This window comes from Telopea speciosissima, chromosome 11, assembly GCF_018873765.1.
Source record: "Telopea speciosissima isolate NSW1024214 ecotype Mountain lineage chromosome 11, Tspe_v1, whole genome shotgun sequence".
Taxonomy (NCBI): Eukaryota; Viridiplantae; Streptophyta; class Magnoliopsida; order Proteales; family Proteaceae; genus Telopea; species Telopea speciosissima.
The window spans coordinates 53,808,996-53,821,858 of record NC_057926.1 but is presented as its reverse complement, the minus strand read 5'-3'; the positions used below and the strand labels follow the sequence as shown (position 1 = coordinate 53,821,858).

Here is a 12,863-nt window from a genome sequence, read left to right as displayed (position 1 = left end):
CTTCTCCAAATTCTTAGGTATTCACCAACAAATTTATACAAACCCCAAATACTGATGGAATGCTGAGAAAATAAAACTGTTTTAACTCCATGAGATTGTAATTATACCATCATCATCCTCTATGATTCTCTCTAAAAAAATTTACAACAAAACAAACAAAAATTGTATTTTTATTTTATTTTTTAAAAAAAGAAAAAGAAAAATGAACTCTATTAGAAAGTGTGCCCTTGCGCCCAGACACATGGGGGTGAATGATTGCCCCACCCCCATGAAATATGCAAATGACACAACACTTGATGCCCTCGCACCTTGAACTGAAAACACTTTCCCATAAAATAAAAAAGGGAAAAGGCTAGGAATGTCAGTGGTATGTTGTAAACTAGCACCTTATGTGTTTATGTCTCTCCTCCTCCCTTTGAGGGGTAAGGGAGTCATTTCAAAGGAGGAGAAGAGATAGATAGATGAATAGGGTGCTAACTTCAGGTATACCGCTAGTATACCCATCCCTCTCATTTTTATAGAAAACCAAAAGCACACCAAGTATATCGGATTCGGGTCCTCTCTTTCAAGGGCATCGCCCAATGAGGCATCAAACGATTGGATTATGATGCACACATCCCAATGATTAACTGAACACATGCCAAGATGCATACGGCACAACCCATTAGGCACTCATTGAGCGAGTTTTGGTTTTTTGGTAAGACTCATTGGACGATGCCCTCGAAGGAGAGGAGACCAATCCACATTTGTTTCTGTTTTAGGTTACAGTTAAAAGGGAAAGGTCATGAAAAGTCATGATGACGTCATCGAACTGTAAAATGAATTTACGGAAAGAACCCCCATAGTCATGACCCAGTGTGCGTCATAAGTACATTGAATATAGAGTTTTTTTTTTTGTTCTGTTGAGAAGTACATTGAATATAAAGGAGTATCATATTGGAACCCCACCTAACCACGTGGATATTTGTGTCTTATTTCGTGAACTCAACTTTCCAGCACAGTGGACCCACGAGACCACGTGGAATTTTTTGTCCTCTTTTGGAAACCCACTGTCGCATAGCGGGAAATTTCGGCGGTCCCAAGGCAGGCGATCTTCTCCTAAGTCCTATTACATTACCCCTCTCGATCAGATTTTCTGTAAAACCAAAGGTATAGCTGGACAATACACGTGGCACATGGACAATACAAGGAGATGACTTTTACTTGGCCAGAGCGTCCACGTGTAGCTCTCTGGCGCCTCTGTCTTCTGTTAGAGTGTGAATGCCAAATACCTTCAAATTTCTCACCTTCTTCTGTTTTTTTTTTTTTTCAAACTTGTCTATAAAAGACTCCCTCACCCGCTGTCCCCATAAACACTCAAACTCTTCCTTTCAATCTCTGTGGCTCGTGAAGGGTGTTTGTTTTTTATTTATTATATCAAACCATGGCTGCTTCTGTGGAACCGCTTGTAGTTGGGCGAGTGATAGGAGATGTTATAGACATGTTTGTTCCCTCAGTAAGCATGTCCGTCTACTATGGCCCAAAGCATATTGCTAATGGCTGTGAAATCAAGCCTTCCACCACCATCAATCCTCCCAAAGTCCTCATCTCAGGCCCCTTTCACGAACTCTTCACTCTGGTTTGCTTTCTCATCTCACATTTCTTCTTTTTCTTCTTCTTCTGGTTAATGTCTCCTTTACTGGGATGATAATGTGGCGGTAACTTGTATGTAATGCTTAATTGATGCAGGTAATGACTGACCCAGATGCACCAAGCCCCAGTGAACCCAACATGCGTGAACTAGTCCATTGGTAATAACCTCTTCCTCTCTAGTATTGCATGGCGCTCTCTCTCTTTCTTTTATGGAGAATGTTCTCAGTGCCGCAACGCAGGTTGTACCCAGGCACATAGGTAGCCTGTGCGAAAGGCAAGGTGATCATTACGCCCACCCCATGTGCCTGGGCGCAAAGGCACAGAGAACAGCGCCCCTATTTTCGTTCCACCTTTTTAGATTTTATAATTCCATAATTTTGTTAATTTTTTTTGTTAGGAAAATTAATTCAGTTATTCTCTCTCTGATGGTTTCAGGATAGTGGTTAATATTCCTGGTGGAACAAACCCTACCCGTGGTATCTCTCTCTCTCTCTCTCTCTCTCTCTCTCTCTCTCTCTCTCTCCAAACTTGGGAGTTAGATCCCTTCTCCCCTGCCACAAAAACCAGTTTTGTTATCGGGATTATTTCTGCAACTTACACTCTTTCTGGGTTTCTATTCAGAGAAACTCCAAGTGTCCTACATAGATTGGACATGATTGAACCTTGGTTCTGGAGAAAACCGGTCCAACAGAATACGCCGACCTACATTGCAATCTTATAAGGGTAGTAACGTCATACTAATATGTGTAACGTCACTATCTTATAGTTTGACCAATGAATAGCGTTGGGAGTCTGAGACTGCAATACTCACAAACAGAAATGACGGGAATACCCCTATGGTTTCTACCGATATATGGAGAAAAATAACTGCACCTGACGCATGGGAGGTATTCTGGCTCAGTTGTACGACAGGTGGAAGAGATTTTCATGCAGAATTGTTTAACGACTCTCTATAAAGGTCTAGTTAGAACACACTTGTCATCACAGTATGGTAATGACACATGGCGCATTCATATGCTTCCATGTGTATCACTTTGTTTTGCCACCAGGAGCTAGCCCTATTCCCTGCATTTGGAATCTGGCTCTCCTCCAGTCGTGGCGGGTGCTGCAGATCCAGCCCAGTCCATGCCAAAAAGGGGGTCGCCTTGGAAATGACCCAAACACCTCTTTTTTGGCCGGATTTATCTTTCAACTCCCGTCACTGTTGGAGGAGGGCTGAATTGGAGAATGGATCATCTGCACATATCAACAGGTGAACGTACATGTGAGAGCCAATCACTTGTCCTATTTTTGTCATTTACAAGGGGAGGATGGTTTTTATGAAAACAAAATTAAAATGTGATTGGTTCTCACATCTACGTTCACCTGTTGGTACGTGCAGAGGAACCGAACTCGTTGAATTGCTACATATGCATCACAAAACTCACATTGTAGCTCAGGCCCTCACATTGAAGCTCAGGCCTTGAGTTACGTTTAGATATCAAGACAAAAAAAGAAAACACATAATAAGACAAAAATAATGATGACATAATGATTGTTCCATGGGTATATCTCTTCTCAAATTCAAATTTTTTTAAATTTTTCTTTTTCTTTTTTGTCTTTCTATGGAGTATTTAATTACTTCATGTATTGTCCATTGGCAGGGAAAGAGATACTTTCTTACGCGAACCCTCGTCCACATTTAGGCATACACCGCTTCATCTTTGTGTTGTACAAGCAGAAGTATGAGGTGAATGATGTGGAGGAGCCGGAGCCGCGCAGCAACTTTAGTACCAGAGCTTTTGCCAATAATCTCGAGCTCGGAGTTCCCGTGGCTACCGTCTACTTCAATGCCCAGAAGGAGCCGGCAAGCAGGAGACGCTGAATATAATATGTACTCTTTTGGGTCTGAAATGTCTAGTAGCTAAGATATATGTAGTTGCAGGTCGAGAGGCTTTGGGAGGTTTTTCTATAGATTTATAGTTGCTGTTGTTGTTTGGGTGTTTCTGTTTCTTTAAGTGGGCTTGTGCTTGTGATAGGTTTTATCACCTGCGGTTCCCCTATGGGGCAACTTGGACAAAAATAATAAATGGGTTGATTTCAGGTTTAGATTTTGTAGAATTTACAGAAAGGCCAGGCCTAAATAATTTGTCTATAAAAATTTATGCAAACTCCTCATCGATTAAGTTTCAGCCGCTTCAAAGAAGAAACTGTAGAAGTGAAAATGTAAACACGATGAAGAAAACAAACGAAACATGAAGAGATTAAAATTTCCAAATTACCCCCATGTAAACCCTCAAGTCTTCTGGGGTTTCAACGTCCCTTTAAAGCAGTCCATCACTAATTTTTATCCTCTTCTGTTCGCTGCCCGAACAGGACCGTCCTGTCCCTTCATATGGGGTGTGAAATGACGACTTAATCTCCCTCGGGCAGTGTGTTCGGGCAGGGGGTTAGGTCGTCATTTTGTACCCCCATGTGAGGGGACAGGACGATCCTGTTCAGGCAGCAAACAGGAGACGATAACGGTTCGTCCATCGCCCAAATTATAAAATACAAGACATCAACCTTGAACAGAAACTACCTCAAAGATTTGTTCAAAATCATTTAAGTGTTGTAACTTTCATTATAAATGGATTCGACGCTTTAAATTCATTATAATAAAATGGCATTTTTATAATCGGAAAGGTTCTCTGAGCCTCCAGGGCTGGATACACTAGTACCTCTGGGTGTATCTTTTTTCTTTTCAAATGAAATGATATCACTGTCCTCCAATGTGTGATACCATTCTGCCGCATCCTATTGATGCCATGCGTTCCCCTATGTCGCTTGGAGGCAGATTTCCACCTTTCATTGAAGGCGGGGCAGTCATTTTGCAAGGCTTGTGTCTGATGACAGGAACAACGCACTCAAACAGAATGCCTTTTCCCTATATACTAACAGTGTCGTCCATTGGACTGATATAGACTGACTAGTGGATTGTAGTACACCTCAACGAGTGCTAAATTTGGGATTTTATATCAGCCATATTGCCTACTGTGTATTTAAGACCATCACTAGGCGTGCAATCGGGTTGGGCTGGGCTATATTTTTTGAAATCCAACCCATCCCTTCTCCTTAACTCAGCCCAAGTCCAGCCTAGTCAGACCTGGTTGATCATGGCAGTCCCTATGTATGATAAAATTTGTATAATAACATATTATATTTATATATGTATTATATATGAAAAAAATCTTGTTGTAACTAAAGTTGGTGGAAAAGAAGTTGTATGCTTACTATATTGCCTTTTTAATACACCTTGTCTCTCAATGAGGGTAAAAAATCTTGACATTTCACATGTATAGTCGAAAATATTTTAAGACATTGAGAATGATATAATGTAAGCCATTTTAAAGAATTTTGAGATTAACAATATATTTATAAGGTAAAAGAATGATGCCTGATCCCGACCCATATGAAATAAAAAATCTCATCCATGTTGATGCTCCAACGAGTATTTCATTGGCCCTTGCGCTAATGCAAAGGCTGTACGTCCAATCAGCGATTTCTTACCCATATTTATATATACAAGGACTAAGCCCTATCCGGCCCAGCCCAACTCCTAGCTTGGAATGCCTTTTCGGGGTTAAGGCCAACTTAAATAGGCTTGAGCTCGGAATAAAGTTGGATCCCCTAGCTGTCAGCCTGTATTTGAAACTTTCCAGCTGAAAAATTAATAGATATTGGCATTGACAACTTGTACGTTGAGTTTTCATCCCAAAAAAAAAAAAAAACTTATGTGTTGAGGTGCTAAGTACAAACACTATTGAACAAAGTATGTGATGCTGCAAACAACCGCTAGTTCGGTTGAGTGGTGGCATTGCTAGTTGGAGCATGCCCCCTGGAGGTCATGAGTTCGACTCTCCAAGTTTGCATCTGTGCCATAAAGGCACCTTTCCCCCTCCCCCTTCCTCCTCCCCTCCCCACCCCAGTGGTAGATTATAGTTGGCCTATGGGCCCTTGTATAGGATTGACCAAAATATATATATATATATATATATGTGATGCTTATTACTTGCCATGTGTCCTAGACAAAACTGACATTTGGAACTCAGTGTGGGTCAACATGAGAAAATGACCCTAACCAAGTACCTTTAATTCTTTTCTTTCTCCACCAGACCCAGATTTTCAGAAGGCTCCGAATACATTGAACGGGCAATGACCACCACTGTACAAGTAGTGGTCCAGTAGTATTTATGTGCCCATATTTTGTTGTGGGGAGCATGAGTGGGAGACTACCAACTCCCAAAGGTCAAAAAACCTTAGCGTATATAGAAGAGATGGGGAACAAACCGAACAATAATAATTCAAAGTGAAAGAAGAATGCTGCCCGGTCGTATGACCCTTGTTCTTGTATCAGAGCAAGGGCCAATGAAGGGATGCACAAGGGCATCCATTTGGAAGAGAATTTTTTATTTACAAGGGACGGGGCAATAATTTTAGGAGAATTGTTACCGAGTGCAAAGGCACACGACAATCATCATCAAAATGTTAGAGAACATAGAAAAGCATCACCACACTATTAATGTGGAATCGTTTTTCCCTTGGAGAACTGAAGTCATGTTCATTGGCCCTAGTCACAAATACATTACCATTTAGAGGACTTCTCGGCCTTCTCTAATTTTCTTCCTTGTTCAAACCAATGAATTCTAAATAATGAATCTTAGTTAGGCTCGCAAGAATCTAATCCAGATCCAAACAGTAGACACTATGCACACTTGCACAGGATCTGAATCCTCTCCAACTACTAGGGCGTCCAACGGCTGGGAGGACTTGGGCATGCATCCCAACACCTGTCAATCCCTGGGGATGCATGTGCATGTCCAAGTCCTCTCCATCGGGACTTGGCTCTTGTCCAGCACTCTGCCCAAGTTGCACATGCAACACTGGACAGAGTGAGGCATGAAAAGACCGCCTCACCCCTGCCCAAACGCCTTGCCTGAACAGGGGTGAGGCGGTCTTTTCGTGCCTCACTCAGTCCGCCGTTGCACATGCAGCCCGAGCAGAGTGCTGGACAGGATCTTTTTGGTCTCCATCGTTGGATGGGTGGTTGGAGAGGTTCTTTTCCCCGGTGCACACATATATCATATGAAGTTTGTATTTACCAAAAAATACCCTTTAGATGCTCTTTTTCTCAATAACTTGCCCCTCGGATAGAGAGTAGAGAGGTAGAGAGGCAGTGTCAAGGTTCTAAGAATCAAATTGGTTCAGTCAACAATCGATTTCTCGACTGACCCAAATGAGAATCGGCGGAGCCTGATCCCAATTCTCTCTGATCCAGCTCGGCCAGTTCTTTACAAAATACCTTAAATGCTTAGAATGCTCCTATTTCAAGGCTGACCCAGGCCGGTCGTAAGGCTGATCTCAATTCTCCCTGACTCAGCTCAGACCGATCCTGGATGTAAAGATGCCAAGAATATGCCGATTCCAAGGTCGATCCATGAGGACCAGGACCGCTCCGGATCCCATTCCATGTTTTTAAACTCTGGCGTAGAGTAAATGTACATCTCATCTCGCCATTGGGACCACTTGAAACACCCCCGCATGGTTGCCACGTCTTTCTAGTATGTGGATAAGTATCATCATGAGTAACGTCACCACAACCAATAAGCAGTCCATCAAAGCACGACAAAACTTTTAAAACGACCCTCTAACTCCGGACGGCCGGACATGGGCCCACATGTTCACCACTGTGATTACAGGGAACAGAATGTGATCGAATCAAAACCTCCGTCTCCCAGATTGGGACGAGACAAGTGGGACCCACCATGCTCCCCACATTGTCATCAACTATGCATCCCCACATCTACTGTTTTCCTTACCGAATCATGAAAGTGGACCTACTAAACCCACATTCTTTCTGATAGTCCGCTCCGACCCATTCGGGTCCTCGGAAGTTGTGTCCCCCCGAGTATATGACTCAACACCCCAAATGAGCTATCATCCGTTCCACACTTTCAATTTTCTAATCACAAACATTCATCAATTTATTAACCCAAAAAAAAAAAAATCAATTTAAATAGGGATTTTAAAAGTTGACCCACCTGACAGGTTCGATCGGTCCGACCTCAAAACCGGATTGATTGGTTAGTAAACAATGAGGTGTTAGGCCTAGACCAATTATTATTCTGGAGTTCATGGTGTTTGATTGTAGCTTGATGGGTGACTGATTGGAATCGATCAACACAATAACTGATGAGGACCAAATATTTATGACTCGTTTATAATCTTATCTTGTTTTAAAATTCTGTATTTTTTTGGGGGGGTGTTAAACTAGCTTATTTTTAACTTGATCAACTGGTTTATGACTTGTATATAATACGTTTATAGTCTAATTAATTCATTTAAAAAATAAATTTAAACCTTATTAATACATTTAAAAATTAATTATAGCTTGACTAACTAAACCCTAATTATGAATCGATAACTGACCAACTAAATATGAAGAGAGACATCTTATTGTAATTAAGGTTGGTTAAAACTAGATTGTACCCTACTTCTTCCCTCCAATTGTCTTATACTCAAAAGTTTTTTAATATAGACAAAGTTTCCCTCCACCATAAAAGACGGTTCAACCACCATCCTATAATTGATGAGAATTGATTATACCCGACCGAGACTGACCAATAGAGACACCCAAAAGGCCAAAATTTAAGAAACCCCACCATTAAAAAGATTATAGTCCGGGTCAACCTTTGCAATGAACCCGTAAATGGATGAGGGATAAGGTGTGTTTGGAAAAAAACCAACACTAGAAAAAGGCTACAGTGTTGTGTTATGCAAATCTGCTTATCTGCAAGCGTGACTGCGTGAGACGACAAAATAAAGATGTCCCTAAAAAACAACTAAAAAATTAATGATTCCTATGAATGATGAAAGGGTAAAGTGACATTTAAAATAAATAAAATATAATTTAAGCCGTACAGGGTAGAAATGTAGAGAAAAAGAATATTAGTAAATGTCAGGTTCATCCTTCCATACATCTTATTAAATTGCAGCTTCCGTTCTGTGAAGCGTTCATTATTATTTGATGTGATTGTAACAGTAAAGTTGGTTATAATTCCCACAGATTACAGCAGCTAGGGAGCAGTTACTAAGTTGTGGTCCGTGGTTATCCGCCCCTTAAAATGTCTAAAACGATCCTTCTCTATCCAGGTTAGATCATAAGAATAGCCAACCAGGGAGAGGGACGGGTAATAGTAGGGTATTTTGAAAGCTAAAAAATAATAATAATAAAAAAAATTTGGGGGCCACCCGCCTGAGGCTCACTAGGGCCAAGAGGCTCCCGGTTTGTGTGTAGCACGGGGGTCATGTACAAGCCCAGGGGGGATTTAATCGGCCTAAAGTCGGATACCCCTCCTGTCTCCAAAAAAAAAAAATAATAATAATAATAAAATAAAATTTTGGGAAAGTTTTATACAAAGTCGTGTAAACCGTATATGTGAGAGGGTGGGAGTTTCAAATCATTAATTAATGGGTGGAGGTTTATGATTTTTCCAACTCTTTGTGAGAGACTCTCTCACATACAACCTGTGTATGAAAATTTTTCCCATAAATTTTTAAAAAATGAAAGATATAAATTAGGGGTTGTCAATCGATTAATTTGGTCCGATTTTGATTAAGTCGAATCGATTCTGATCCGATTTGATCTTTTATCGAGTTGATTTAATGGACTCTTATAGGTCCATTATCAAGTTGTTATTAGTTTGGAGTTGGAAATCATCACCCCTAATATAAACTAATCATTATTATCAGCATTTCTTTGTTTTATGGAAAAAATAATGTTGTTTGGTCGTGTGACTTTTGTATTCAGACACAGGAGTGTAAGAAATTACCACCCCATCCTGGAATAACCTTGTGTGTGTTCTCATTGGCCTGCGTATTAGTGCAGAAGCTACATGGCCAGGCAAGGATCTCTTACCCTTATTTTATTATGTGTAGTGTGTTTCTTACCCTTCTGTTATTATGTGTAGTGTGTTTTTTTTTTTTTTTTTTTTGAGTTTCAAGGGGTCTCTATTGATTAGTTTATAAATTTTACAAAAAACATTGGTCATAGAATTGATCAATGAAATGAAATCTTTGACCTGAGACTAACAAAGTAGTATTACCACTCCAAATCAATTAGTCTAAAGTCTAAACTGGGTCTGCTCACTCTCTCTCTTCCTTTTCCCCTAAAATTTTAATAGTTATTGTATTTTTTAAGTTTTCGTGTACTTTTGTTAAAGGAGCAAAACATATCAAAAGATGAAAATGATTTTCGTAGTAAAAAATTATTGAGTAATATTTTACAGTATTCTACATAAAGAAAAAAACATAAAGTCATGTTCATAGTTGATATATATCCAAATCTTTTTCACGACTTTAATTGTAAAATATAAAATAAAAATAATAAAGGTTTTAATAATAACACTTCTATAGGTGTATTTAAGAAATGTAATATTCTTTTGATTACCCTTTGGCTTATTCTCAAAAGTTCTTTAAGGTAAGGGTAAAAAAGAAAATTTAAAATTTTGTTTATTATTATGTCTTTATCAATAGATAGTATTATCTTGTGTTTATTGAAAGAAGGAGTGTGTTATATATGAAGAGAGAAAAAAAAAATAATCTTCTAAATTATTGGACACCTGAAGGAGTGTAAATATGATAAACCCAAATGAATTATGTAAGAATTTCAAGATGTAAACGACAACTAGTCAAGATAATCATATTTTTGGCTTCTTATGAACCATTTCAAAGATGAAATTTCAATGAGAATTCCCTTAACCTATGTTTATTACCTAAAAGTGGCTAGGTGTTATATTAATTAGAGATTAATTGGGACCACCACTAATTAGTTCATAACTAGAAAGTTACTCTACCAAAAATTGGCACAACCATACGATCTTTAACAAATTGATTATTAGTATATCTTTTTGGATTTGGCATTTTTCCCCCACCTTCAAAGGAAATGACAATAAGATCAACATTGTAACTATATATAATGCTAGAAAGGTCTAAAGAATATCTAGGCTTCAATTTCATGATAAGCAAGAAAATTATATTTTTTGAATAATTGGCTTCATGGAGGGCTCCCCAGTTGGAATGATTTTTTTTTTCCTTTGCTAAGAAACTTAAAAAGTTTTAGATAAATTATATATGGACAAAGTTTTCCTCCAGTCATAGTGGACGGTTCACCTACCATCGATCATAGGGTTCACAAACCGTTCCTAGAGTTTTAATATGTTTCAAAATACCCTCCCGAGTCTCATTCCCACCCTCTCCCGGCTCTTAGTGAATGGGATCCCATTCACCGTAGGTGAAGAGAAACTCGTTCCAATTATATATAGGAAAGAGCTGCAATAATGTGGATAAACATTGCATTTAAAGACTTGTGATAGAGAAATTTTGCAAGTGCATGCTGAGTCCTAACCAAAAAATGGGGAAATATTTCTATAATATGAATTTTTTTTTAACCCCACTATAAGGCTGCTTATTACAAGGATCGAGATAGAATTTTTTTAATATACAAAGAAAATTGACTGATGGCTCAAGATTAAAGGATTGAAGAAATAAAAGAATATTGGAAGATATACCGATAACATTGTTCCAAATAAATAAAAAAAAAGATCGAGTTTTCCTCCATCCACGGTGAATGGGATCTCATTCATCGCAAGGTAGGAGAGGAAGGAAAGTGTACTGGGAGGATATTTTGGAACAAACAAAAACTTTAAGAGGGGTTTGTGAACCCTAGGATGGTGGGTGAACCGTCCTTTACAGGTGGAGGGAAACTTAGTCCAAAAAAAAAAATGTTGCCTCTTGTAACATACAAGAATGCTTCTCACATGTATGGAGAAGGATTCTTCTTTCAAGAAAATGAAAATGATTGATGGGATTGAAATTTAAGGATTGGTGAAATAAGTCAATATTGGACTATGTTTATGCATCTTCCAAAGATTTTGGTTGTTTGCATACTAACTTGTAGATCATTTAATGTGCTAAAAGTTGTGGAAAGTTTGCCCTCTAGATTGGATTATTGGCACTATGAACTGAATCATTCTTGTTGGTTATAACTTATTGATGGTCAATAGCTTGTTTATGTTTTTATTTTGAAAACAAAATGCGCCTAATCCTTTGGGTCTAGGCGTGGTTGCCACGCCTAGCCCATGACCGGGTAGTATTCTTTCTCTCTAATATTACGTGTTGATAAGATACTTGTGTGCCACAATGGCAAATCATGTGATTTAACCCCCAAGCCTGGGGTTGAATATAGTGGAACAACAAAAGCGTAAGGTAATGCTATCAATTTCATTAGAAATTCCACCATTTTTTGTTTTGCATGTTACACTAGATTCAATTCAAGATTTCTGTGTATTTCAGTAGGAGGAAAAAAAAAAAAAAAAAAAAAATTTGACCTAGTCAAAGGACTGGGTTATGTTACATTCTTCCATCCAAGGGCTAGGCAAGGACCAAGGACTAAAGAGGTCTTGTAATTGAAGGAGTCAACTTCCCACCTTGAAAATGATATTTCTTGAATCATTAGTAGCAATTGTCAAAATAGACCAGCATTACTGCATAGTTTTCTGGTTAATTACCATGGTTTTAGGTAGCAGTATTGGTATCTTATGGTATTTTATTCGATGTATATATATTGATGTTGTCCGTACTCAACAATGATATAATATTGATACTGTAGCGGTCATATTAGAATAGGGGAAAGTAATAACAAAATAGGATCAGTTACATGGATCGTAGAACAAGGGAGAGTAAAATAGTCAAAAAAACCAAAATATTGACATTTTGAGAGGCAAAACAATCTGATCCTATTTGATAAGATGGATCCATATCGATATGGGTATTAGTATTGGCCGAGACCGATAGAGGCACTGATACTGATACCTAAGTCCTTGATCATGAACTTTACATTTTTTTATTTTTGGGGTAAATACCTTGAGCTTTACCTTCCAAAGTGACAAAATGCACAAGAACTGAACCCTCTGATTGGATCATCTGCGCGTGCTAAGATCAGTGGTGGACGAGGCAGAGAGATTTGATTACTCAAAAAGATAACCTAAAAATTAATCATTAATTACCTAATAGAATAGAATTATAAAAGGTCAAAAGTGTTAGTGGAGAGATTTTAATTACTTCAAATGTTCCCATTTAAGAATTAATATCATATTAATGAGATCATTGCAGTTAGAAATGGTTTTATTACTGGTGGATAGGATCGTATTTAA

General features: G+C 38.6%; 1 protein-coding gene across 1 annotated transcript; it reads left to right on the top strand.

Moving 5' to 3' along the window:
• Positions 1-1,416: 1,416 nt before the first annotated feature.
• On the top strand, positions 1,417-3,522 carry LOC122644649 (protein MOTHER of FT and TFL1-like). Its single transcript, XM_043838038.1, has 4 exons — positions 1,417-1,618; positions 1,729-1,790; positions 2,068-2,108; positions 3,276-3,522. The coding sequence occupies exons 1-4, from the start codon at positions 1,424-1,426 to the stop codon at positions 3,494-3,496; spliced, it is 519 nt and encodes a 172-aa protein (XP_043693973.1). The 5' UTR covers positions 1,417-1,423; the 3' UTR covers positions 3,497-3,522.
• The last annotated feature ends 9,341 nt before the right edge of the window (positions 3,523-12,863 follow it).